The following is a 24,178-nucleotide window of genomic DNA, read 5'->3' as shown; positions in this document are numbered from 1 at the left end:
TCCCCACAGTTATTGTTGTCTTCACGTGCTATCACGTGAAGTGCATGTCAGCTATGATGTAACTACTAGCCTATTTGTGTAGACGCTGCTGTGGACGTCCCCTCACTTCACAAAGTTAAAAGGAGCAGAAGTAGAGTTTGAGCTCAGTCAGAGGGACTCACAGCCTGGCTGAAGCAGGTGGATGTAGGAGTCACACAATGTCATTTACTGTGTTGTGTAATGCATTACCTTACTATTATGCGCAACACTACGGAAATGGTAAATTTGGGGAATGTTTCAAAGTTGTTTTGTTGATTATGAATTTCTTTCCTGTTTGTCGGTGTGTTCAATGCTTTAGCTGCGCGCAGTGCTAAGCTAGGAAAGGGCTTAAAAGTTAAACTAAACTTTCCAAATTCTGTAGTAAATTTTAACACAGTTAGTGCAAATGTTATGATTGATTCACGAACCTGAAGAATCATGATAAACTCTACACAGGTTTCATATTTTGCACTTGCTGCCTACTTTGACACTGGACTTTTTAAATACTTATATTTCATGGTTATTGTCTCTTTATATATGTTAATTCTTTGTGCCAATCTTTTGCTCATTGTGGTTATCTGTATGAACAGAAGCTTACATGAACCTATGTACCTTTTTCTGTGCAGCCTGTTTGTAAATGAGCTGTATGGTAGTACAGGGTTGTTTCCATTCCTTCTGCTTCAGATTCTCTCTGACATTCACACTGTTTCTGCTCCCTTTTGTTTCCTGCAGATTTTCTGTTTATATTCTTATGGAAGTGTAGAATTTACCAACTTAGCTGTCATTTCTTATGACAGATACCTTGCTATCTGCTGTCCTCTACAGTATCATGCAAATATGACATCTCACAAGGTTGCCATGCTTATTGTTGTTATATGGTTACCTCCTTTTTGTGCTGTTTTTATCACAACATGCTTGAGTGCCTCTTTACAGCTGTGTGGGAACATCATTAATAGAGTATACTGTGACAACTACACCGTCATAAAACTGGCTTGCTATGACACCAGTGTGAATAATGTCTATGAACTCATTGCTGCTTCTCTCACAGTCTTTGCTCCCCTGTCTGTAATCCTTTACACGTACATGAGGATTCTTAAAGTTTGTTTTTCTGGTTCTAAACAGACCAGACAAAAAGCTGTCAGTACCTGCACTCCTCACCTTGCTTCTCTGCTCAACTTTTCTGTCGGGGTTTCCTTTGAAATATTACAGAGCAGGTTTAACATGGACAGTGTACCTCACATGATGCGAATAATTTTACCATTGTATTATCTTACATGCCAACCGCTCTTCAACCCTTTAATGTACGGCCTCAACATGTCCAAAATACGCATCAAATGTAAAAGTCTGCTTTTGAGTTCTGTTGAAAAGTGTAGATCATTTCATAGATTTGTTCACACTGAATAACAAGAGAAAACAATAAATGTATGCCTTTGGCTCCCTTGTGTCAACAGTAATCATTTCTTCAGTTTTCTCAAAAGGTAGGAACTATAAAATCCTTATTTTGCTAAATAAAAGGTTAGTTTGGTGTGTCTGAGAACAAATAATTGATGATTTTATTCGCAGTTAATGAAAGGGGATCTACTTTTTATTCTTGTTTCATTTTCACATTGTTGTAGAGAAATAGGGAGAAATATTCACAAAAGAGAAAGATGTTTCCTCAGTGAGAACTTGACTCTAATTGAGGAAAGTGGGCGAAAACAAAAAGTAATCAGTCTCAGGATCTTAGATCAAAACCATGTAGATCACAGATCAACAGTTCAAACATCCAGAATAAAACAAAGAAGTAAAAATGTATAAATCCCTTGACCGATTTAGACTACATCACCCAATATTAAGGTCCTAGTCCATCCTTATGAACTTCTACTAATGAATGTATTTTTTTAAATCTTATTTAACCTCATTACAAATTTTAAATTACAAATAGGTTTTAAATGTAATTCAAGTATTAAACTTCAGGGATATCAATCTGTCCAGTTAGGAAGCAAATGCGATTATGGGGGTAATCTCTCATGTGGGGGCAATTATTGCAAAGATGGTGAAGGTGACCAGTTCAGTGGTTTCAGCCAGCTATAAGAAAAGGATTGTTCCTTAGGCTACATACTGTACAGTATTTGTGGACAGCTAGGCTCCATCCTGGAGTTCACTGTAAACGTCTGAAGTGAACAAACATTCATCAGTGATCATCAACAGATGGGTTGCCGTTTATCAGTTCACCCTCAGAGACACCACCTGTAAAGGCAACTACTTTAGCATTAATGAAAATTAAACTGACTCAAAATCATCTGATTGAGCTGTCACATACATTTTTTTTAGGTCCAGCAAATCCAGAATAAATAGCAGTGGCACTGGGGCTGATCATGTGCAATTAATAAAACTACATTTCAACAAATACAACAGTTTGATTATGTTCTCTTCTTTTGGTTTGCAATATGTACTACACCTAAATTGCTGGGTACCTGCAAGTTCTATTATTTCTCTCTATTCTGTTTATTATTCTTATGTAACTTGCATTGTCTACTCCATATTTATATATTTCTATAATTATTCATGTTGACTGTATGTTTGTCTACGTGTAGCACCTTAACACCACAGCAAATTCCTCGTATGTGTAAAACACTTCTTGGCAATAAAGCTCCTTCTGATTCTTTTTCACACAGGAAGTGACGCTCGGCCTGCGTAGTGGCCTGGCCCCGCGGGGTCGCACTGCGCTTCTCATGCGAACAGACAGGGAGACGAGCGCTCCACGAGTAAAAGGAAGGCGCTCTTTAGATAGTAACTGTTCAGAATATTTCTTAAGGGGCTTTGTTGATGTAACAGGGAAAGATAAGACAGCTCTGGCTTAGAGTAATTTAGCTGACCCCATAAGGGTTTTCTGACATTCTCGCTTTAGGTATTTCTCACATACTTGTCCTCGTCAGGGAGACAACAATAGACTGATTAGTTAGAGACAGTAGCTCAGGCGTCAGGCTAGCAGATATCAGTGTTTTCTGGGAATCTTACAAGGTTGAGTCCTACAAGAATGTTTACAAGAACTCACTCGATAGTGAGAGATTCCAGTATGACGAAGTATTGGAGTCTAAACATCAGATAGATTGGTTGTAGGTGAAAGATGACCTAATAGAGAAACCTACAGGCACTAGTGGGAGGAGAGAAACATAAAAGGGACCACAAGATATTATACTTCAAATTTGGTGTTGGCATTTGACGTGTTCACATGTTATTTTTGCAGATGCTGTATATACAACTTTTTTTGCTGTCATTGCTCCTTATGCTCCATGTACAATGTTTAACAGAATTATTAATGTTTGCAAGAAACTGCTAGAAACCTTGTTTCTGATTTGTTTCACAATGGAAGCTTTAATTTGTGTATTTCCTTTACCCCACGTATATTCCATAGCCAAATGTGTCAATACAAAAAGATGCAAGTTAAATGTAAAAGATGTACATATGCATTCTACTCAGGACAAGCTATTTACAAAAGTTTTACAGAACACTTCACAGCATCAATTCATTCATTAATAGCTTTAAAGAACACAGGATAGATATACAGAGATAATCCAACACAGCTACTTGCAGTAATGAATGTTCATCCAAGAAATGTGAGGCTTTAGTACTGATGTACTTGGATCCTCTGGGGCGATGCCAGCAGCACCGAGATGCTTTCTTGCTCGCAGGTAAACTGACTCACAAGCTTATGAGCTTCTTCCTAGAGGTGTGAAATATGCTGAGACACTTGATGGTCATGACACATTTTTGGTTATAATATTTCAAACAGGTGAAACTGTCCTCCTCCCTTTACCCCAGTCATTCCAGCAGAATCTAGATGGCACTGCTCCTTGTTTAATCCGGATTCTTCCACTGGCTGATGTATTTAGATCCTCTGGGGCAAAGTGCTGACTACATACGTGGGTGCTCCCACAAAGGATTTTGAAACTCGGCCCCTCATCTTTCCTGATCGCTCTCACCCAACGTGCATGTATTTCTGTGTCCACAGGAAAATCGTGGAAACTCAAATACAGGAATACTGCAATAACATCGTCTTGATGACTGTGCCATGCTTGTTGGGTGGGCTGCTGCTGAGAAAGATGGACACAAGAAGAAGTAAAGAGCGAAATGAAGAATCAGCAAATGGAAATGGTTTAGCATTTAGCTTTTAAGTCAATATCTAATAAGCTGCGTTGGAAGATGTCAGTGAATATACATTTATATAGAAAGCAAACTTGTTAATGTTACAGCACAGACATTAGTGTATATTTTAGCTACCTGTTGCTAAAGTTGCTGCTAGCTAGTCTACTTTCCAATTTGAGGCCGTTTCCTTTATATCCAGTCTGGCAGTTACAGAATGGTAAATTGAAAATGATTGATAACTTACCACGGTAAACTGATTTCAACACGTAAATACTGTTATTCTTAACCTTAACTTTGGCAATTTCGTGAAGTTGATGAGCATCCATGCATTTTCCAGAGAAGTCACACCGGAAGTAAAAAATACCCCGCTTTGAGTCAGACCGGAAGTTGTCTGACGTAATTGTGAAAAAGAGCCTATAGGAACAACCCCAGGTTTCTTTTCAGCACTGTAGCCAGGCTGACAGAGAGTCACAGCTCTATTGAGCCAAGTATTCCTGTAGCTCTTAGTAGTTACGACTTCATGAGCTGCTTTAATGAAAAAATTTGAATTATTAGAGACAAACATCACATTCCGCCCACAAATACTGACTAATCTTCAAACTTCAACAGCTGTCAAACTTGATATATGTTTAGACTGTTTTGCTTCCCTCAATCTTTAGTAACTTCAATAATTTCTTCATCTAAACCATCAACCTGCCTTAGACCCCATCCAGAGTAGGCTGCTTAGAAGTTTTACCCTTAGTCAGCATTTCTACACTAGATATAATCAATCTATCTCTATCAACAGGCTATGTACCACAGTACTTTAAAGTAGCTGTAATTAAACCTCTTCTGAAAAAGCCCAACCTTGATCCAGTTGTTTTAGCTAACTATAGACCTATATCTAACCTTCCATTTCTCTCTAAGGTTCTAGAGAAAGCAGTTGCTAAACAGCTGTGTGACTTTCTATATAGCAATAGTTTATTTGAAGATTTTCAGTCAGGATTTAGAGTTCATCATAGCACAGAGACAGCACTGGTGAAAATTACGACCTCCTTATTGCATCAGACAAAGGACTTGTCTCTGTACTGGTTTTATTAGATCTTAGTGCTGCATTTGATACCATTGACCATCAGATCCTATTGCAGAGACTGGAACATTTCATTGGCATTAAAGGAACCGCTCTAAGCTGGTTTAAGTCCTATTTATCAGATCGATTTCAGTTTGTACATGTTAACGATGAGTCCTCCATGCATGCCAAAGTTAGTCATGGAGTTCCTCAAGGATCTGTCCTCGGACCAATCCTCTTCACTTTATATATGCTTCCTTTAGGCAATATTATCAGGAAATATTCCATAAGCTTTCATTGTTATGCAGATGATACTCTGTTATATCTATCGATCAAACCAGATGAAACTCATCAGTTAGCTAAACTTCAAATGTGCCTTCAGGATGTTAAAACCTGGATGACCTCTAATTTTCTAATGTTAAACTCAGATAAGACTGAAGTTATTGTTCTGGGGCCCAAGCACCTCTGTGACGCATTATCTAAAGAAATAGTTTCCCTTGATGGCATCGCCCTGGCCTCCAGCACCACTGTGAGGAATCTTGGAGTTATCTTTGATCAGGACAAGTCTCACATTAAGCAAATTAAATTTCATGGACTGCCTTTTTTCACCTATGTAATATTGCGAAAATCAGGAACATCCTGTCTAAAAATGATAGAGAAAAACTAGTCCATGCATTTGTTACTTCTAGGCTGGATTACTGCAATTCCTTATTATCAGGCTGCTCGAAAAAGTCCATTAAGACTCTTCAGCTGATCCAGAATGCTGCAGCACGTGTTCTGACAGGAACCAGGAAAAGAGATCACATTTCTCCTGTCTTAGCTTCTTTGCATTGGCTTCCAGTAAAATCCAGAATAGAATTTAAAATCATTCTTCTTACCTACAAAGCTCTTAATGGTCAGGCACCATCTTATCTTAAAGAGCTCATAGTACCTTACTACCCCACCAGAGTACTGCGCTCCCAGAATGCAGGGTTACTTGTGGTTCCTAGAGTCTCCAAAAGTAGACTAGGAGCCAGAGCGTTCAGCTATCAAGCTCCTCTCCTGTGGAACCAGGTTCCAGTTTGGGTTCAGGAGGCAGACACCATCTCCACATTTAAGAGTAGGCTTAAGACTTTCCTCTTTGATAAAGCTTATAGTTAGGGCTGGCTCAGGTGAGTCCTGAACCATCCCTTAGTTATGCTGCTATAGGCCTAGACTGCCGGGGGATTTCCCATGATGCACTGAGCTCCTCTCTCCTCTACTTTCTCTCCCTCTGTATGCAACCTCATCCCATTATTGCATGTTACTAACACAACTTCTCCCCTTTCCGGTAGTCTTGTGCTTTCTCGTCTCTCTCCTCTCTCCTCCTATCACTTCCTGCAGGTGTTTCTGGCTCTGGAGCTGTGGAGTCTGGATCTGTGGTTGCGGGTCACCTGCTGCCCCCGTGTTCCTGCTCGACACCCTCTGCTGCAATTATTGTTACTAGTCCTATTATTATTATTTTTACTATTATTATTATTATTATTATCGTTAACATTTTGATTATTGTCATTAACACTACTGTAAATATCCGTACCATTATTCATTCAGTCTATAGCAACATTACCTTTACTGTCTGTACCTCTGTGTATATTTTGCAGGCTACACCTGCTCTTTTATGAAAAGCGCTCTTAGCACTATATAAATAAAATTGAATTGAAATACATATCTAACAATTCAATTTTGACAATTTTTACCTTTGCATAATCGGTTACTACAGTAGAGTGATAGCACCTCTGACCCCGGAGGCGTGGTCAGCCTGTGAAGAAAAGGGGATGTTTCCAAAGCAAAATTATAATGTTGATGTCATGTGGGTATAATATATTAAATTAACGTTGTGGGGGGTCGCAATTTGGTTGGGTCTAGGCCCCAAAACTACTTGGTGAGGTTCAAGAAAAGGTCCTGGTTGAGGTTAGAATATGTGCTTGTAGTTTAAGTTAAGTAAGTAAAACAGCATATGTGTTACATATGTTACACAACTTAACTTAAAGGTACAGTGTGTAATATTTCTGAGGATTTATTGACAGAAGTGCAATACAGGGCGGGCAGGGTGAAAAAAAGGGCACTTTTCCCCATTCTTTTTAAAAAACACAACGTTAAATATTTTAACACAAGTCTAACTTGCTGACCAATGTATTTTAATTCCCTCACACTTAAGCAATTGTTTCATCCTCAGGCAATTTCTACAAAATAATCAGTTCACAGAGAGACCAGGGTTTCTTTAGTATTCACTAGATTTATCACAAGAGCAGCAACAGCAACGGAAACTATGCCACACAATGGGCATGTTTTCTATCTTACTAGAATATATTTATAATAAATGACTGCACCAAAGAGAGGGACATAATTTCACAAATAATTTGTTCATTTTGCACAAGGCAATAAACTGTTTTAATTCTTTTGGTGTTACTGCAATACATAATAATATCAACAAACCCCTTCATACTAAAATGTGGCGTTGGCCGTGATATACTGCCTACTACTGTTAAACGTTAGCTAACTTATTACATTAGCTTATAACTCATCAGTCACGCATGTTAGCTGGACACAAGTTTAAAATACAGGGGTGGTGATGGTGCAATGGATAACGTTTAATACCATAATTCCACAACAGCTGGTGGAAAGGCTGGGTTAGCTTGGGTGGATGCTGGCACCTGCAACTGGGTCCTCAGCTTCTTGTCGCAGAGGCAGCACTAAATCAGAGTGGGCAGACATCAGCAGCAGCATTCTCATTGAGCACAGGTTCACCTCAGGGCTGTGTCTTCAGCCCCCACATAATTAAGTTTGTGAACAACACAGAAGTTGCGGGTGTCATCACTGAGAACGACGAGTCTGCCTGCAGGATGGAGGTTGTGCAATTGTCTGGGTGGTGCAGGTCCCACAACCTCTCCCTAAATGTCAACAAAACACAGGAGATGGTGATAGACTTCAGAAGGGACACCAGGCATCACCATCACACATCGCTGGCCATCGATGGCTCTACTGTGGAGAAAGTTCCTGGGCGTGCACCTAGCAGACGTTCTGACCTTCGTGAAGAAAGCCCAATAGTGACTCCACCCACTCCGCAGACTCAGGAGGGAGGGCCTCCCTGCTACACACCTCGCCACCTTCTACAGGGGAACTATTGAATCCATCGTCACCTACAGCCTCACTTCCTGGTTTGGCAACAGTGGGTCGTCTGACCGTCACCAGCTTGACCGGATTGTGAGTACTGCCAGCAGGATCACTTGTTCCCCTCTGCCATTCTTGGAGGAGAGTTACCATCAGTGCTGTATCAACAGGGGCACTACGATGATCAGAGATCCTCATCACTCATCTCACGGTCTGTCCTCCACCAGGACCAGTAGGATGCTGAACAGCTTCTTTCCACAAGCTGTCAGAATCATTAATGGACTGTGTCCCCTCCCACTAACATGCCCAAAACAAACTGGCACACCCTTCAACACCCATATCAGCACTGGCACCTGAAAACACTCATGGCATTCTCTCTCTTTCAGTTATTTTTGGAAGAGGGCCAAATCAGCTATGACGTAACTACAGAGTCTAAACATGTAGCCGTCACAGGAACAGTACTGTAGAAATAAAAATCCAACTTTACAACCAGTAGGTCTTTTGATGTCAGTCTGCTGCTGTGGGCGTCCCCTCACTTCACAAAGTTAAAAGGAGTAGAAGTAGAGTTTGAGCTCAGTCAGAGGGACTCAGTCTGGCTGAAGCAGGTGAATGTTAGCAGTCACACACCGTCTTTAACTGTGTTGTGTAATGTATTACCTTACCATTATGCGGTACTAACTAGGAATTTGGGAAATGTTTCAAGGTTGTTCTGTTGATTATGAATTTCTTTCCTGTTTGATTGAATGCTGGGTGTGTTCTGTGCTTTAGCTGTACACAGTGAAAAACTAAAATAAGCATAGTTTAAAGTTTAACTAAACTTTCCGTAATCTATAACAAATTGTAACACAGTTAGTTCAAGTGTCATGATTGTTTTATGAACCACAAGCATCATGATAAACTCCACACAGGTTTCATATTTTGCACTTGATGCCTACTTTGACACCGGGCTTTTCAAATACTTATATTTCATTTTCATTTTGTCTTTATATATGTTAATTTTTTGTGTGAATCTTCTGCTCATTGTGGTTATCTGTATGAACAGAAGCTTACATGAACCTATGTACCTTTTTTCTGTGCAGCCTGTTTGTAAATGAGCTGTATGGTAGTACAGGGTTGTTTCCATTCCTTCTGCTTCAGATTCTCTCTGACATTCACACTGTTTCTGCTCCCTTTTGTTTCCTGCAGATTTTCTGTGTGTACTCTTATGGAAGTGTACAATTTACCAACTTAGCTGTCATTTCTTATGACAGATACCTTGCTATCTGCTATCCTCTACAGTATGATGCACATATGACATCTAATAAGGTTGTCATGCTTATTGTTGTTATATGGTTACCTCATTTATTTGGTGTTTTTGTCACAATATGCCTGAGTGCTTCTTTACAGCTGTGTGGGAACATCATTAATCAAGTCTACTGTGACAACTACTCTATCATAAAACTGGCTTGCTATGACACCAGTGTGAATAATGTCTATGAACTCATTGCTTTTTCTCTCACAGTCTTTGCTCCGATGTCTGTAATCTTTTACACGTACATGAGGATTCTTAAAGTTTGTTTTTCTGGTTCTAAACAGACCAGACAAAAAGCTGTCAGTACCTGCACTCCTCACCTTGCTTCTCTGCTAAATTATTCTTTTGGGGTTTCCTTTGAAATATTACAGAGCAGGTTTAACATGAACAGTGTACCGAATATGATGCGAATATTTTTATCATTGTATTTTCTTACATGCCAACCGCTCTTTAACCCTTTAATGTACGGCTTTAACATGTCCAAAATACGCATCATATGTAAAAGTCTGCTTTTAAGTTCTGTTAGATAGATTTGTTCATGTTGAGTAACAAGACAAAACAATAAATGTATGCATTTTGCTTTCTAGTGTCAACAGTAAGAATTTCTTCAGCCAATGTATTGAATCAAGTAGGAATGTTATCATGCAGGTTTAACAACATAAAAATGATAGGGTTGATGTTGGTCTGTCTGATCACAAAAAACTGATGCATAATTTTATTCACAGTCAGTGAAAGGTGACTTTTCATTTCATTTTTACCTTGTGGTATTTTAAGCTTCTGTCCTGAAATGGAAGAAATAAACACAAGAGTGAAGGAGAATTTTCCTCAGCAAGAAATGAGGAAAATAGTGTCACTTTCCCAGGTATGTGGGCCCAGAGAGGAGACAGAAGCCTAACTCTAGTAGAATATTATTAACTACTAGGACTTTGATGAGTGAGACTTTACACAACAGTTCCAAATTAAATGCACCGCAATTATAAAGTCAGGTTTAAAAACTAATAAAAATTAACACCAACCCCTGCAATAGTACAAAAAAATAGGATAATTAATTGTGGACTTTGATTTGTTCTATTTAATGACTTAATATCAGATTATCAAATTGATTTATTTTGTCTTATTGTAACCTAACTGGTTTATGAAGAATGAAGAACTAGCCTAAATGAATCCACTCCCCCCAGTCTTATTAATACTCACATTCCACTATAGCCACCGGCTGAGGAGGTGGAGTTACCGCTATCTTTGATTCACACATATTAATAAATTCGAACTAAATTATAATCCATTCCAAAGCCTTATTCTTTGTCTTTCAACACTAGTCTTAGTACTGTGTTTTTCTCATTATTTGATTCATTTGGCTTGCAGTGCAGGCACTGACAGCTTTTTGTCTGGTCTGTTTAGAAAAACAGAAACAAACATTAAGAATCTTCATGTAAGTGTAAAAGATTAAAATTACAGGACCAAACAGAAGAGAAATGTGTCATTAAGTCCATAAATAATATTGTAAAAACGAAAATTAAGGCAAATATGTGGGAGGGAAACACAGAGCAAATTACTCTGGGAGATGATAAGATGGCCAGATTGAGAAAGCATGACTTAGCTTCATTCAGCAGAAGGAGGGTAAACATTGGAACCCTAACATTCTTACCCTATAAATCTCATATAACATAGTAATTATATCTATAGTTAAAAATTGAGGTCATGATTGAGTTGGTGTTCAACATATTTTGCAAATAGTTTACAAGAAATCCGTATATTTTCTTTATTAGACAAACATATTTGCATGCTATAAGTATAGTCAGCATATTTATGTAATTATGTTCGTATATTCATATCAGGGGCGGATTGGCAATCTGGCCCACTGGGAAAATGCCTGGTGGGCCGACAAATCTTTGGGGCCAGTGTAACAAAAATTACTTATTTTTATTTCAGCGGCCCATTGGGCAATGTTCTATACTGACACTGGGCTGGCCCAATCACAGCCATACTAGCCCCAACTCCATCCCCCTCTGCCCTCCGTTTCTTGCGTTGCAGGCCAAAAAAAGAGAAGTTTTCAGACCGCTGCCACCAAATGTGCGAAAATAACCGATATGTGTGCTACCGGGGTTGCAGTAGCTTCAACATCAGCCGCAGTACCCGAGGTGGTGCAGACACAGGCACTTGAAGGAGTAAAGGTGAGCTGTGGCCCCTGCCAGGCAGAGTAGGTGGCCTGAGACAGCAGAGCAGAGTGACAGGGCCAAAGTAGTGTATTGCACTTTTACTTCACTCTTCGTCCTGGTCGAGGAACAATAGACCAGCTCTTTACTCGCACCAGGATCCTGGAATGGGCTTGGGAGTAAGCCCATGCAGTCTATATGTGGTTTTGTAGATCTGGAGAAGGCGTATGACCGGGTCCCCCGGGAGATACTGTGGGAGGTGCTGTGGGAGTATGGGGTGAGGAAGGGCCCTTCTCAGGGCTATCCAATCCCTGTACATCAAAAGTGAGAGCTATGTCCGTGTACTCGGCAGTAAGTCGGACTCTTTCCAGGATAGGGTTGGCCTTCGCCAGGGCTGCGCTTTGTCACCAATCCTGTTTGTGATATTCATGGGTGTCGTCGTGGTGGGGAGGGGTTGCAGTTGGGTGGACCTGGGATCTCGTCACTGCTTTTTGCGGATGATGTGTTCCTGATGGCATCATCGGTCCGTGGCCTTCAGCTCTCACTGGATTTTTCGCAGCAGAGTGTGAAGTGGTTGGGATGAGGATTAGCAGCTCTAAATCTGAGGCCATGGTTCTCAGGCAGGAAACTGGTGGAGTGCCAACTCCAGGTAGGGAATGAGTCCTTATCCCAAGTGAAGGAGTTCAAGTCCCTCAGGGTCTTGTTCACGAGTGAGGGGAGACTGGAGCAGGAGATTGGCTGGAGAATCGGAGCAGTATTGCAGGGGCGGTATTGCACTCTCTTTACCACCTCCCGTTATGATGAAAAGAGTGCTGAACTGTAAGGAAAAGCTCTCAAACTACCAGTCAATTTTTGTTCCTACCCTCACCTATGATTATGAAGGCTGGGTCATGACCAAAAGAACGAGATCGCGGGTACAAGCAGCCGAAATGGGTTTCCTCAGGCAGGTGGCTGGTGTCTCCCTTAGAGATAGGGTGAGAAGCTCGGCCATCCGCTAGGAGCTCAGAGTAGAGCCGCAGCTTCTTTGCGTCTGAAAGAGCCAGTTGAGGTGGTTTGGGCATCTGATAAGGATGCCTCCTGGACGCCTCCTTAGGGAGGTGTTCCAGGCACGTCCAGCTGGGAGGAGGCCTCAGGGAAGACCCAGGACTAGGTGGAGTCTACCTTGTGTCCCCTCCTGTATCCTTAGTAAAAACCTAACAGTATGAACTGGCCAGCTATGGATTTAGCAGATATGGAGACAGACGCCACAACAGTCAGCACTCGCCAGCCAAGGAATCCTTCTCGGACAACACGACAAATCCATCCAGATTCTCATGAATGAGAGACAAGGTACTAATGATCAGATGGCATGGTTAATGAACCAATTAACTGCACTAATCCGCTTAGTCTCCCCGGCACAGCAACCCCCAGCTAATTTTGCTGTTCAGACCCCCCCCTCCTGCCTACTCTGTCCTGCACCTGTTGGATGTGCGGCGACGTGGCAGGGGGCTACAGGACTTAGTGGACTGGGTTATGGCCCTGAGTGGAGGCAGTGGGTCCCCCATTCTTTTTATTTAGTATGTGAAAAATTTAGGTTTTTTTTTTTTGCGAGGGTAGGGTACAATCATCTTGCTGGCTCAACGTTGCGATAGATGATGGCATCATCTATCGGTCCAACACTAGTATGTACTTATGTATATCCATCCGAAGACTAACGCAGACAAAAAAAAACTATTGCAAAAAGGGCTATTGCAAAAATCAGTGCATAGGCCACAAAGTACTTTTGAGGGTATATGGTTCCTCATCTTTGGAAGGATTCTGTGATTGTACCTGTGCCCATGGCACTTCTCCTTAAGAAAAGAAATTCAATAAGATCATTAAAGAGGACATCTTTGACATAACCGACACAAAATCAGACTCCAATTTGCATATAGTGCAGGCAGGGGAGTTTATGACGCCACAGGCACTCTACTCCATATGGTCCTGGATAAGAGTGCTCCAATCAATTGGTCACTGATCGTAATCGTCCGATAATGGCTTTAACTAGTTTGATTGGGGGTCTCAAAAAAGGCTGATTAGAAAAGCCGATCAAATTATGGAAAACTCACCACAAATTTAAACGGCAGCTAAAATGGTTTCTTTAGGCAGTCTGAGCAGTTTTCCTTTTCAGACTGGAAGTAATTGATGCGCCCAGTTAATCATTTACAATGAGAATTGAGCAGCAATCAGACAAAGGAGCGGTCATGTGAAACTGTCGCGGTCGTGCTCATCTCACCACACGCCCTTCTACCAGAGTTTAATTGTCTTGACCCACTGGCATCAGGAAGAGAGAGGTCCTTAACTGACTTTCTGATGCAAAGAGAGGAGTAACTCAATCAGCTGACAGCCTCTCTCTCTACGTTTACGTTTTAAAACGGAGACCTTTTGCTATGTTTCCGCCTCCGTCCAGATTAAAATGGCGATCCGAGGGCAAAAAAGGAGGACTTCATAAAACGATTATAGAGACATTCACATTTCTTCCTGCTTCCTGATTGGCTCTTATGAGTCACACAAAGCAAAAGGATGATGCTACTACGACAGTTTTAGTTTCGGAATTTTTATTAAAATATTTTGTACTGTGTAAATAACACTTGTAGGCTACTGTGCATGTCGCCGTATTTACTTTGCGACGACTCCCAGTCTATTTTCCGCCACCACAGTCTCTTTGTACTCCCATGTTACTTTCAGTAACAGCTCCACTTTGTTGTCAGTCAACATATGGAATTAACAATGTATTTTATTTATTTAAATTTCCCTTATTTTCAAATCTCAGTGATGACAGTTTTGACTCCTATCTGTAGCCCACTCTCCTTTAGGACTAATCAAATAAATATACAGTATACTGTATAATGCTACATGATAAATAAAAGGCTTTAAATAGACCCAGTGTTCGGTATCGGCTGATACTGCTTTCAGCAATTGTATGGTTGCTTTTTACCCTAACCCTAACCCTTTTATCCTAATCCATCCCCATATCTTAGCAAATACACTTACCAGCATTAACAATATTGACCAAGAACTGCTATGTTGGCTGGTTGATTTTTAAACTGAAAGATCCCACAGGGTGGGAGTCATTGACGTTTGAGGCCCTTGTATCTTCCACTGGCTCCCCCCAGGGGTGTCTCCTTTCATCACTTAATTTGTATTGTACAAAAATGAGTGTCAGTGTCATTTTGAGGGCTGACATTTCATCAAGTTTGCAGATGATTCATTGTGTCCTTGTTCAAGAATAATGAAAATAACTACCATCGAATGGTTGCTAAATTATGTGACTGGTTCAAATGCTTTATCTTGAACATAAATGTGTCTAAAACACAGGAAATAATAATTAACTTTAGGAAGAAGCCTCCATCTATTCTTCCTGCTGTTATTTATGGCCAAGGATGTTGAAGTTGTTCAATATAAAACAATACAAGTCTCTGGGAACTATTTTTAATAATAATTTAAGCATAGAACCAAATCCTGATGCTGTGTGTGCAAAGGCCCATCAGTGTATGTATTTTTATCAGAAGCAAAATGGTTTTTATTTGAACAACACTTTGTTAAAAATAGTTTATTGTGGTTTTATTGAGTCGGTTCTAACCTACTCTTTTACCTGCTGTTTGGGGCACTGTCCTTAAAAAACAAACACAAAAGATTGGAATTGGAGATAAAACGGACTTACGCTGGCTGTTAATAAAGCATACAGTATCTCTATAGTATTTCAAAACAATATCAGTCCCCATAGAATGTTTTTCAGTGAAAACTAAATGTCATAGTTTCTTTGTTAATGCTGTTGTCCTTCAATTTATTGACCAGATGGATCTTGGAAGATATTTTAGGAGAGAGAGAGAGAGAAGCAGGAGATTGGCAGGGCAGCTGATTCTGAGGTCAGCAGTGGTCCACAGGTCAAAGGAAATGTCGGGTGTTTTTTTCTTCTGACATTAGTTGGCTGATCTAGGCACCAAGGCATATCCTAAACTAAATTATTTAATATTTATTATATTTGCTATATTCTGACCCACTTAATGAATTAAATAAATATGTAGATGTTGTCTAAATGTAGACTAGGCTATAAATGAGCATATACCTACAGATATACACACAGATAATATAATAATAAAATGAAAGCAATCATACTTACATGCATCCATACATAAAGTTATTGTTACTCCAATTTTTTATTCCTTCCGTCATCAAGTTATTAAATTCAGACAGTGAATGTAGGCTATTTGTAACCTTGTTTTCTCATTCTGCAGAAGGCTGCTGTCAAGACCAGGTCAGACCTCCCTGCGGCCAGCTCCCCGGTTTCTCCTTTAGTTTGGTTTTCTGTCATTTTGGACTCTTACGTTGTGGTATTTATCTTGTTTTTGCATACAACAATACCTGCACACATATACAGGTACTGGTCATATAATTAGAATATCATCAAAAATTTGATTTTTTTTCAGTAATTCCATTCAAAAAGTGAACCTTGTATAATGTATACATTCATTCCACACAGACTGATATATTTCAAGTGTTCATTCCTTTTAATTTTGATGATTATAACTGACAACTAATGAAAACCCCAAAATCAGTATCTCAGAAAATTAGAATATTGTCAAAAGGTTCAATATTGAAGACACCTGGTGCCACACTCTAATCAGCTAATTAACTCAAAACACCTGCAAAGGCCTTTAGATGGTCTCTCAGTCTAGTTCTGTAGGCTACACAATGATGCTGTCCAAAAGACGACCATTGACACCTTGCACAAGGAGGCCAAGACACAAAAGGTCATTGCTAAAGAGGCTGGCTGTTCACAGAGCTCTGTGTCCAAGCACATTAATAGAGAGGCGAAGGGAAGGAAAAGATGTGGTAGAAAATTCACAAAGAGTGGACTGCAGCTGGAGTCAGTGCTTCAAGAACCACCACGCACAGACGTATGCAAGACATGAGTTTCAGCTGTCGAATTCCTTGTGTCAAGCCACTCTTGAACAAGACACAGCGTCAGAAGCGTCTCGCCTGGGCTAAAGCAAAAAGGACTGGACTGCTGCTGAGTGGTCCAAAGTTATGTTCTCTTATGAAGGAAGTTTTAGAGCACTTCATGCTTCCTGCTGTTGACCAACTTTATGGAGATGCAGATTTCATTTTCCAACAGGACTTGGCACCTGCACACAGTGCCAAAGCTACCAGACCTGGTTTAAAGACCATGGTATCCCTGTTCTTAATTGGCCAGCAAACTGGCCTGACCTTAACCCTATAGAAAATCTATGGGGTATTGTGAAGAGGAAGATGCGATACGCCAGACCCAACAATGCAGAAGAGCTGAAGGCCACTATCAGAGCAACCTGGGCTCTCATAACACCTGAGCAGTGCCACAGACTGATGGACTCCATGCCACGCCACATTGCTGCAGTAATTCAGGCAAAAGGAGCCCCAACTAAGAATTGAGTGCTGTACATGCTCATACTTTTCATGTTCATATTTTTCAGTTGCCAACATTTCTAAAAATCCTTTTTTTGTATTGGTCTTAAGTAATATTCTCATTTTCTGAGATACTGAATTTGGGATTTTCATTAGTTGTCAATTTTAATCATCACAATTAAATGAAATAAACATTTGAAATATATCAGTCTGTGTGGAATAATGAATATCCAAGTTTCACTTTTTGAATGAAATTACTGAAATAAATCAACTTTTTGATGATATTCTAATTATATGACCAGCACCTGTACTCATGCAACCATCATCCTGCCCAGACACTACTGAAACCACAGACTACATACCTCATACGTTGATTATATTACTTTGAAATACCTCTTAAATTTTGTTAACTTCGGTTTAAACTTTGGTTAAAACTTTTACCATGGTGTGTCTCCCTTTTGTTGTGGACTTTTCAACCAGGTCTTAATAGCCATGGTATGAAATCTCTCCAAGTGAAAAAACTTAAATGTAGCAACATAATCGCAAAAAGACTCAAAGTTTATGAAAAGTAAATTTACTTCATCATGATCAAAAGACAATTTAAAATTACTTTTAAATCCATTAAATTCTTGTTTAAGAATACTGAAGTTTTTAGATTATGTACCTTTGCTTCAAATAGAAGCTGAAAATACAACACTGTAAAAATTAAACAAGAATAAACATAATTTCATTTCATTGACTGCAAATAAAATTATGCATTTACTTGTCATCAAACAGACCAAAATCAACACTATTGTTTTTATTCTTTAAAACTTGCACGATGAATTTCCTACCTTTTGATAAAATACATCACGTTAAGAAATTATTACTGTTGACACAAGGGAGCCAAATGCATACATTTATTGTTTTCTCTTGTTACTCAACATGAACAAATCTAACAGAACTTAAAAGCAGACATTTACATATGATGCGTATTTTGGACATGTTGTGGCCGTACATTAAAGCGTTGAAGAGCGGTTGGCATGTAGGAAAATACAATGATAAAAATATTCGCATCATATTCGGCACACTGTTCATGTTAAACCTGCTCTGTAATATTTCAAAGGAAACCCCAAAAGCAAAATTGAGTAGAGAAGCAAGGTGAGGAGTGCAGGTACTGACAGCTTTTTGTCTGGTCTGTTTAGAACCAGAAAAACACACTTTAAGAATCCTCATGTACGTGTAAAAGATTACAGACATCGGAGCAAAGACTGTGAGAGAAAAAGCAATGATTTCATATACGTTGTTCACACTGGTGTCATAGCAAGCCAGTTTTATGATAGAGTAGTTGTCACAGTAGACTTGATTAATGATGTTCCCACACAGCTGTAAAGAAGCACTCAGGCATGTTGTGACAAAAACAACAAATAAAGGAGGTAACCATATAACAGCAATAAGCATGGCAACCTTATTAGATGTCATATGTGCATTATACTGTAGAGGACAGCAGATAGCAAGGTATCTGTCATAAGAAATGACAGCTAAGTTGGTAAATTCTACACCTCCATAAGAATACAAAGAAAAAATCTGCAGGAAACAAAAGGGAGCAGAAACAGTGTGAATGTCAGAGAGAATCTGAAGCAGAAGGAATGGAAACAACCCTGTACTACCATACAGCTCATTTACAAACAGGCTGCACAGAAAAAGGTACATAGGTTCATGTAAGCTTCTGTTCATACAGATAACCACAATGAGCAGAAGATTCACACAAAGAATTAACATATATAAAGACAAAATGAAAATGAAATATAAGTATTTGAAAAGCCCGGTGTTAAAGTAGGCATCAAGTGAAAAATATGAAACCTGTGTGGAGTTTATCATGATTCCCCTTTGGTTTATCAAGCAATAACAACACTGTTCACAAAAAGAACTAACCACAATAATTATGTTACATTTAGTCACACATTTATGGAGGTAAACTAATCTAAACTTTACATTAATGATTGTTAGTTAGAGTTTGAAGATAACACATCAAGAACATATGAACAATATTCAGTTTACTTAGATCTTTTAGTTATCGTCTATTTAAACTCAATGTAATGTTAAAACTACAACACACAGTTAATGACGTGAATCAATCTCTGGCCTCCTCCGAAATGAACTGTAACTCAGCTTCTTTTAAACATCAGTGGGCGTCCACAGCAGCAAACTGATGTCATTACCAAAGGAACCACTGTTACTCATTTCCTAATTGATGCCTGGAAAACACTGATTACAGAATGAGTATTTGTTGGTATTTTAAAAATTGTTCAGTAAAGACAGAAAAGATAAAAAGTGAAGGAACCACCACATCTGTGGATGTTATGTAATTATTGAATTAGGGGGTTCGAATTAGAGGGTGTTTTTACTCACAATGTGATGTGACAACATCTTAAAGTTCACCTTTACTGCTCTTTGGCAACATCAAGTTTTCTGTGGAAACTGGCCGGCTCTGACACCAGAGTGAGTAACATTTATTGGCACTTTGCTTTGTGTTTGGTCTTGTAATAATTTTTTTTTTTTACACTTAAATAGGAATTCTTAAAGTTTGTTTACATCTTGATACCTTGTAAAGCACATTGAGTTCCCCTGCTGAATTTTTGTGCATTGCTTGTTAATTATCCTTTATATTTTTTCATTCTTTTTTTGCATTAGTATTATTGGATTTTTGTATTATCTCATAACTTTTTCTATATTTATATTTCTCTGTTATGTCTTGTAAATATAATATAAATTGATAATAAATTGATTGTGAAAATGTACCTGGCAAAAACCTCATTCTGATTCTGAAATGTGCTATTTGAATAAAGTTGCCTTGCCTTGTGTTGGAGAAGCTGTGACAACATCTCCTGAACAGCTGCCCACAAAGTCCAGTGGTTCTGGTCCCCGTCCCAGTAGAGGGAGTGGAGCCCCTGGACCAGCAGCTTCGGGTCCCCGTGGACACTGACACTCCGTCTCCAGGGTGACCTGCTCCATATTTAACGCCCAGGTCAGGTCACATCTCTGATTCACACAGCGGCCCCAGGCCCGACCTGCTGACACGTCTGTCACACACACCCCGTTTGGTAGCGAGAATCGTTACACTTGAATAGCCTACTCACCAGAAAGAGAGTGTTGCCAGCTAACAGGTTCTTTTTGGATCACAGCGGTGAGGGAGCTCTCCTCCGTCTCCACGCTTGAGGCCCTGCTTTGTACAATCCTAAAGTCCGCCAGGGAGCGGGTGAGTCCAGCTTTAACGCTTTCCACGGTCCACTCTCCTCAACAATTAAACATTGCACCCGAAGAATCCTCCGCTTCTCATCAAAAAGCTGATGACAGCGTTTCCACGCGCCAGCGGAAATAATTCCGACTTAGTCAACACACAATACAGCAAACTTTTCAAGCTATCATACATGTCAACACCAGCTCCTTTCCGGGTGGCGCATTATGCACACCGTGACGTCAGCGCAGGACAGTTCACATATTACCTCCATCTCAAGATAGCAGAAAAGTCAGTACCAAAGCAACACCGGAAGTCCTCCACCTCTCATCGGGGTTGACCGCACCAGCAGCCTACATCACACAAGACAGCCAGCACTGGGATGCCAGCTCCCCAGCCAACTACATCTACCAACCACAGCAGCAGGCTTCATTAGGTGCCTTCCGCACTGGGACGCCAGCGCCACAGTTGGACACATCCAGCAACTACAGCAGCCAGTTCCATAGGGGCCTCCAGCACCGAGATGCTAGCACCCCCAGTCGAACACCTCGAGCAACATCAGCAGCCGATTTCAGTAGGGGCATTAGGCACCGGGATGCCCACCGACCGCTCCCATCATCCACTAACCTGACCGCACAAGATGGTCCATTACATAGAACCATCCGAAAAGTCATTCGGAAACCGTTACAAAAGAACATGCACCCATGCTGTTCTTCGCTTATCTTTCAATAATAATCATCTCCAGTTCTGTTGTAACTGATGCGAGCAGCTTACTGAAGTACACTTTCTCCATACACCAAGACAATTACATGGCCATTATTCTAGATCGGGTCCCCAAGTCAGAGGCATGGTTTTACCAAAATCCACGTTCACACGGCTTCCAAGCCACAGCTTGCTTCAGACACCCCAAGATACCAATCGTAGACCGCCACCACATATTCTGCAAGTTTTGGGGGATTCTACAAAGAAGACTAATCGCACCAGAATGGCCCCCAAAAAACTAGTACAACTTGACCTCCCTGTCATTCAATCGTGTCACCACGTCTTATTTCATCAACACATCCACAGTGGCTAAAAAAAACATCCCAATGAAGTCCATCTTAGCGGAAGCACCGGCTTCTTTTCCAAACTTCCAAAAACATTCTCAGATAACCCAACTTCTTAGAGGTCTTCAACGACAAGAGACATCTCAAGACCCCTGCAGCCTTCCTCTTACAGCAGACTCGCTGTCCGTCTGCATACACACCTCCTGCGCTGGTTACAGCATTTTCTTTGTTTTTCCCGATTCGGTTTTGAAACAAAATAATGAAAGAAGGAACCATATACGGATTGTGGTCCACTTTCACATTATCATCAGAATGATCAGAGTTGGAGGTGGCTTTCAGACAAAAGGTTTTACTCATAAATGGGGATGCAGTGTTGGCGAGAGGTCACAGAGACCAAGAGTCTACTCGGTCCAGGGGTTTAAGGTCAATTGCCAGAGTTTTTGGATCTCTACAGTCAACAAATACTCAAACACTAAAAGCATTAACACAATAAATTCAAGTAGAAAATAACTACAAAAAATATTATTTGTCGCAGCGATGACTGTAGAAACCAATGACCATGTCAACTAAATCTTTCCTCGAGGTACAAAATTAAAGTATTTCTTTATTGTCCAACTTAATTTGTACTGTGCAGTCTAGCTTTCTACTTTAGATAGATAGATTTCTGTCTGTCCTGGGAAACAACAGACAGACATTTATTTTCCTGACATTTCTAACTTTGTTCCGGTTTCCATATTCACATTCAGGGTCTAAGGATAGAGTGGGATAAATTTGGGATTCAGTGGGACATGAATAAAGCTGACATACCCTGACTGGACTGTTTCAGTGCATTGAATCTGGAAATTATTGTGTTTTTGTCTCACTCATCAAAGTGACATTATTAATATTAATATGCTATGGGTAGGCAGTTAAGTAACATTTATTTAGCCATGGTATAAACTCTCTCAGGGTGAAAAAAACTGAGATAAGGCAAAATAATTACAAAAAGACATGAATTGAAAATAAGTGTACAATGAAACAATAAGAAAAAAATTGACCCTCCATCACTGACTGCAAATAAAAGTATGGATCAATTATTTATCATCAGAAAGACCAAAATCAACATCTCTGTTTTAATTTGTGAAAACTTGCATAATAAAAGTTCCTACGTTTGATAAAATATGTTAACTGAAAAAATTATTACTGTTGACACCAGTAGGCCAAAGGCATACATTTATTGTTTTCTCTGTTAGTGCAGCTGAAAAATTCTAACAGAACTTAAAAGCAGACTTTTACATATGATCCGTATTTTGGACATGTTGAGGCCGTATATTAAAGCGTTGAAGAGCGGTTGGCATGTAGGAAAATACAATGATAAAAATATTTGCATCATGTGAGGTACACTGTTCATGTTAAACCGGCTCTGTAATATTTCAAAGCAAGCCCCAAAAGCAAAGTTAAGCAGAGAAGCAAGGTGAGGAGTGCAGGTACTGACAGCTTTTTGTCTGGTCTGTTTAGAACCAGAAAAACACTTTAAGAATCCTCATGTACGTGTAAAAGATTACAGACATCGGAGCAAAGACTATGAGAGAAGCAGCAATGAGTTCATAGACATTATTCACACTGGTGTCATAGCAAGCCAGCTGTATGATGTAATAGTTGTTACAGTATACCTGATTAACAATGTTCCCACACAGCTGTAAAGAAGCAGTTAAGCATGTTGTGATAAAAACAGCAAAAAAGGAGGTAACCATATAACAACAATAAGCATGGCAACCTTGTGAGATGTCATATTTGCATGATACTGTAGAGGACAGCAGATAGCAAGGTATCTGTCATAAGAAATGACAGCTAAGTTGGTAAATTCTACACTGCCATAAGAATACAAAGAAAAAATCTGCAGGAAACAAAAGGGAGCAGAAACAGTGTGAATGTCAGAGAGAATCTGAAGCAGAAGGAATGGAAACAACCCTGTACTACCATACAGCTCATTTACAAACAGGCTGCACAGAAAAAGGTACATAGGTTCATGTAAGCTTCTGTTCATACAGATAACCACAATGAGTAGAAGATTTATACTGAGAATAAAAATATATAAAGACACGACAATCATAAAATATAAGTACTTAAAAGCTCCAGGGTCAAAGTAGGCACCAAGTATGAAAAATGAACCCCGAGTAGAATTAATCATGGCCCCTTTGATTTTTCAAGAAATCACAACACTGTTCACAGGATGAACTAACTGCAATAATTATGTTACTTTAGTCAGACATTTGCAAAATTAAAGTAATCTAAACTTTACATTAATGATTGTCAATCAGAGAGTGAAGATAACACATCAAGCACATGAGCAATATTTAGTTTACTTACAACAAGTTATCTTTTGTCAATTTCAACACAATAAAACACCAATGGTAAAAACTACTTCACACAGTTAATGACATATGATTCAAACTCTGGCCTCCTCCAAACTGAACTGTGCTTCTTTTAAACTTTTCATGGGGGGTGTCCACAGCAGCAGACCGATGGCATTACCAAACAAACCACTGTTACTAATTAGGCCCTGAGGATGAAACATGCGAGGACCCTATTGAAATGCAAGGAATTGTTATTCTGAATGAATCACACAACTTAACAAAACGTTGCACAAAATTCAAACATGGTGGAAATTTACGTCATAACTTCACCGCAGTGCAACTTAATATAATGTTCTTCAACAACAATATAACCAATGTTCAATGTATTCTCAATAAATGTTTGATTTAG

At 39.7% G+C, this 24,178-nt stretch overlaps 2 protein-coding genes and 2 pseudogenes across 2 annotated transcripts; 2 read left to right on the top strand and 2 right to left on the bottom strand.

Annotated features, from left to right (window-relative positions):
- The first annotated feature begins 456 nt into the window (after positions 1–456).
- Positions 457–1,422, top strand: LOC119892861 (olfactory receptor 11A1-like). The gene has a single exon (XM_038704873.1). It carries the CDS (start codon positions 457–459, stop codon positions 1,420–1,422), a length of 966 nt encoding a protein of 321 aa, XP_038560801.1.
- A 7,764-nt stretch (positions 1,423–9,186) lies between these two features.
- LOC119892860 lies at positions 9,187–10,144 on the top strand (annotated as a pseudogene).
- Positions 10,145–18,085: 7,941 nt separating this feature from the next.
- LOC119892859 (olfactory receptor 10A6-like) lies at positions 18,086–19,030 on the bottom strand. The gene has a single exon (XM_038704871.1). The coding sequence runs from the start codon at positions 19,028–19,030 to the stop codon at positions 18,086–18,088; it is 945 nt and encodes a 314-aa protein (XP_038560799.1).
- Positions 19,031–19,984: 954 nt separating this feature from the next.
- On the bottom strand, positions 19,985–23,603 carry LOC119892858 (annotated as a pseudogene).
- Positions 23,604–24,178: the final 575 nt, after the last annotated feature.

Source organism: Micropterus salmoides, unplaced genomic scaffold, assembly GCF_014851395.1.
Source record: "Micropterus salmoides isolate LMB-PRFRI ecotype aquatic unplaced genomic scaffold, ASM1485139v1 Ms_hic_scaffold_738, whole genome shotgun sequence".
In the NCBI taxonomy this organism is placed as follows: Eukaryota; Metazoa; Chordata; class Actinopteri; order Centrarchiformes; family Centrarchidae; genus Micropterus; species Micropterus salmoides.
The sequence above is the reverse complement of the archived record's forward strand: the minus strand, read 5'-3'. Positions and strand labels throughout refer to the sequence as shown.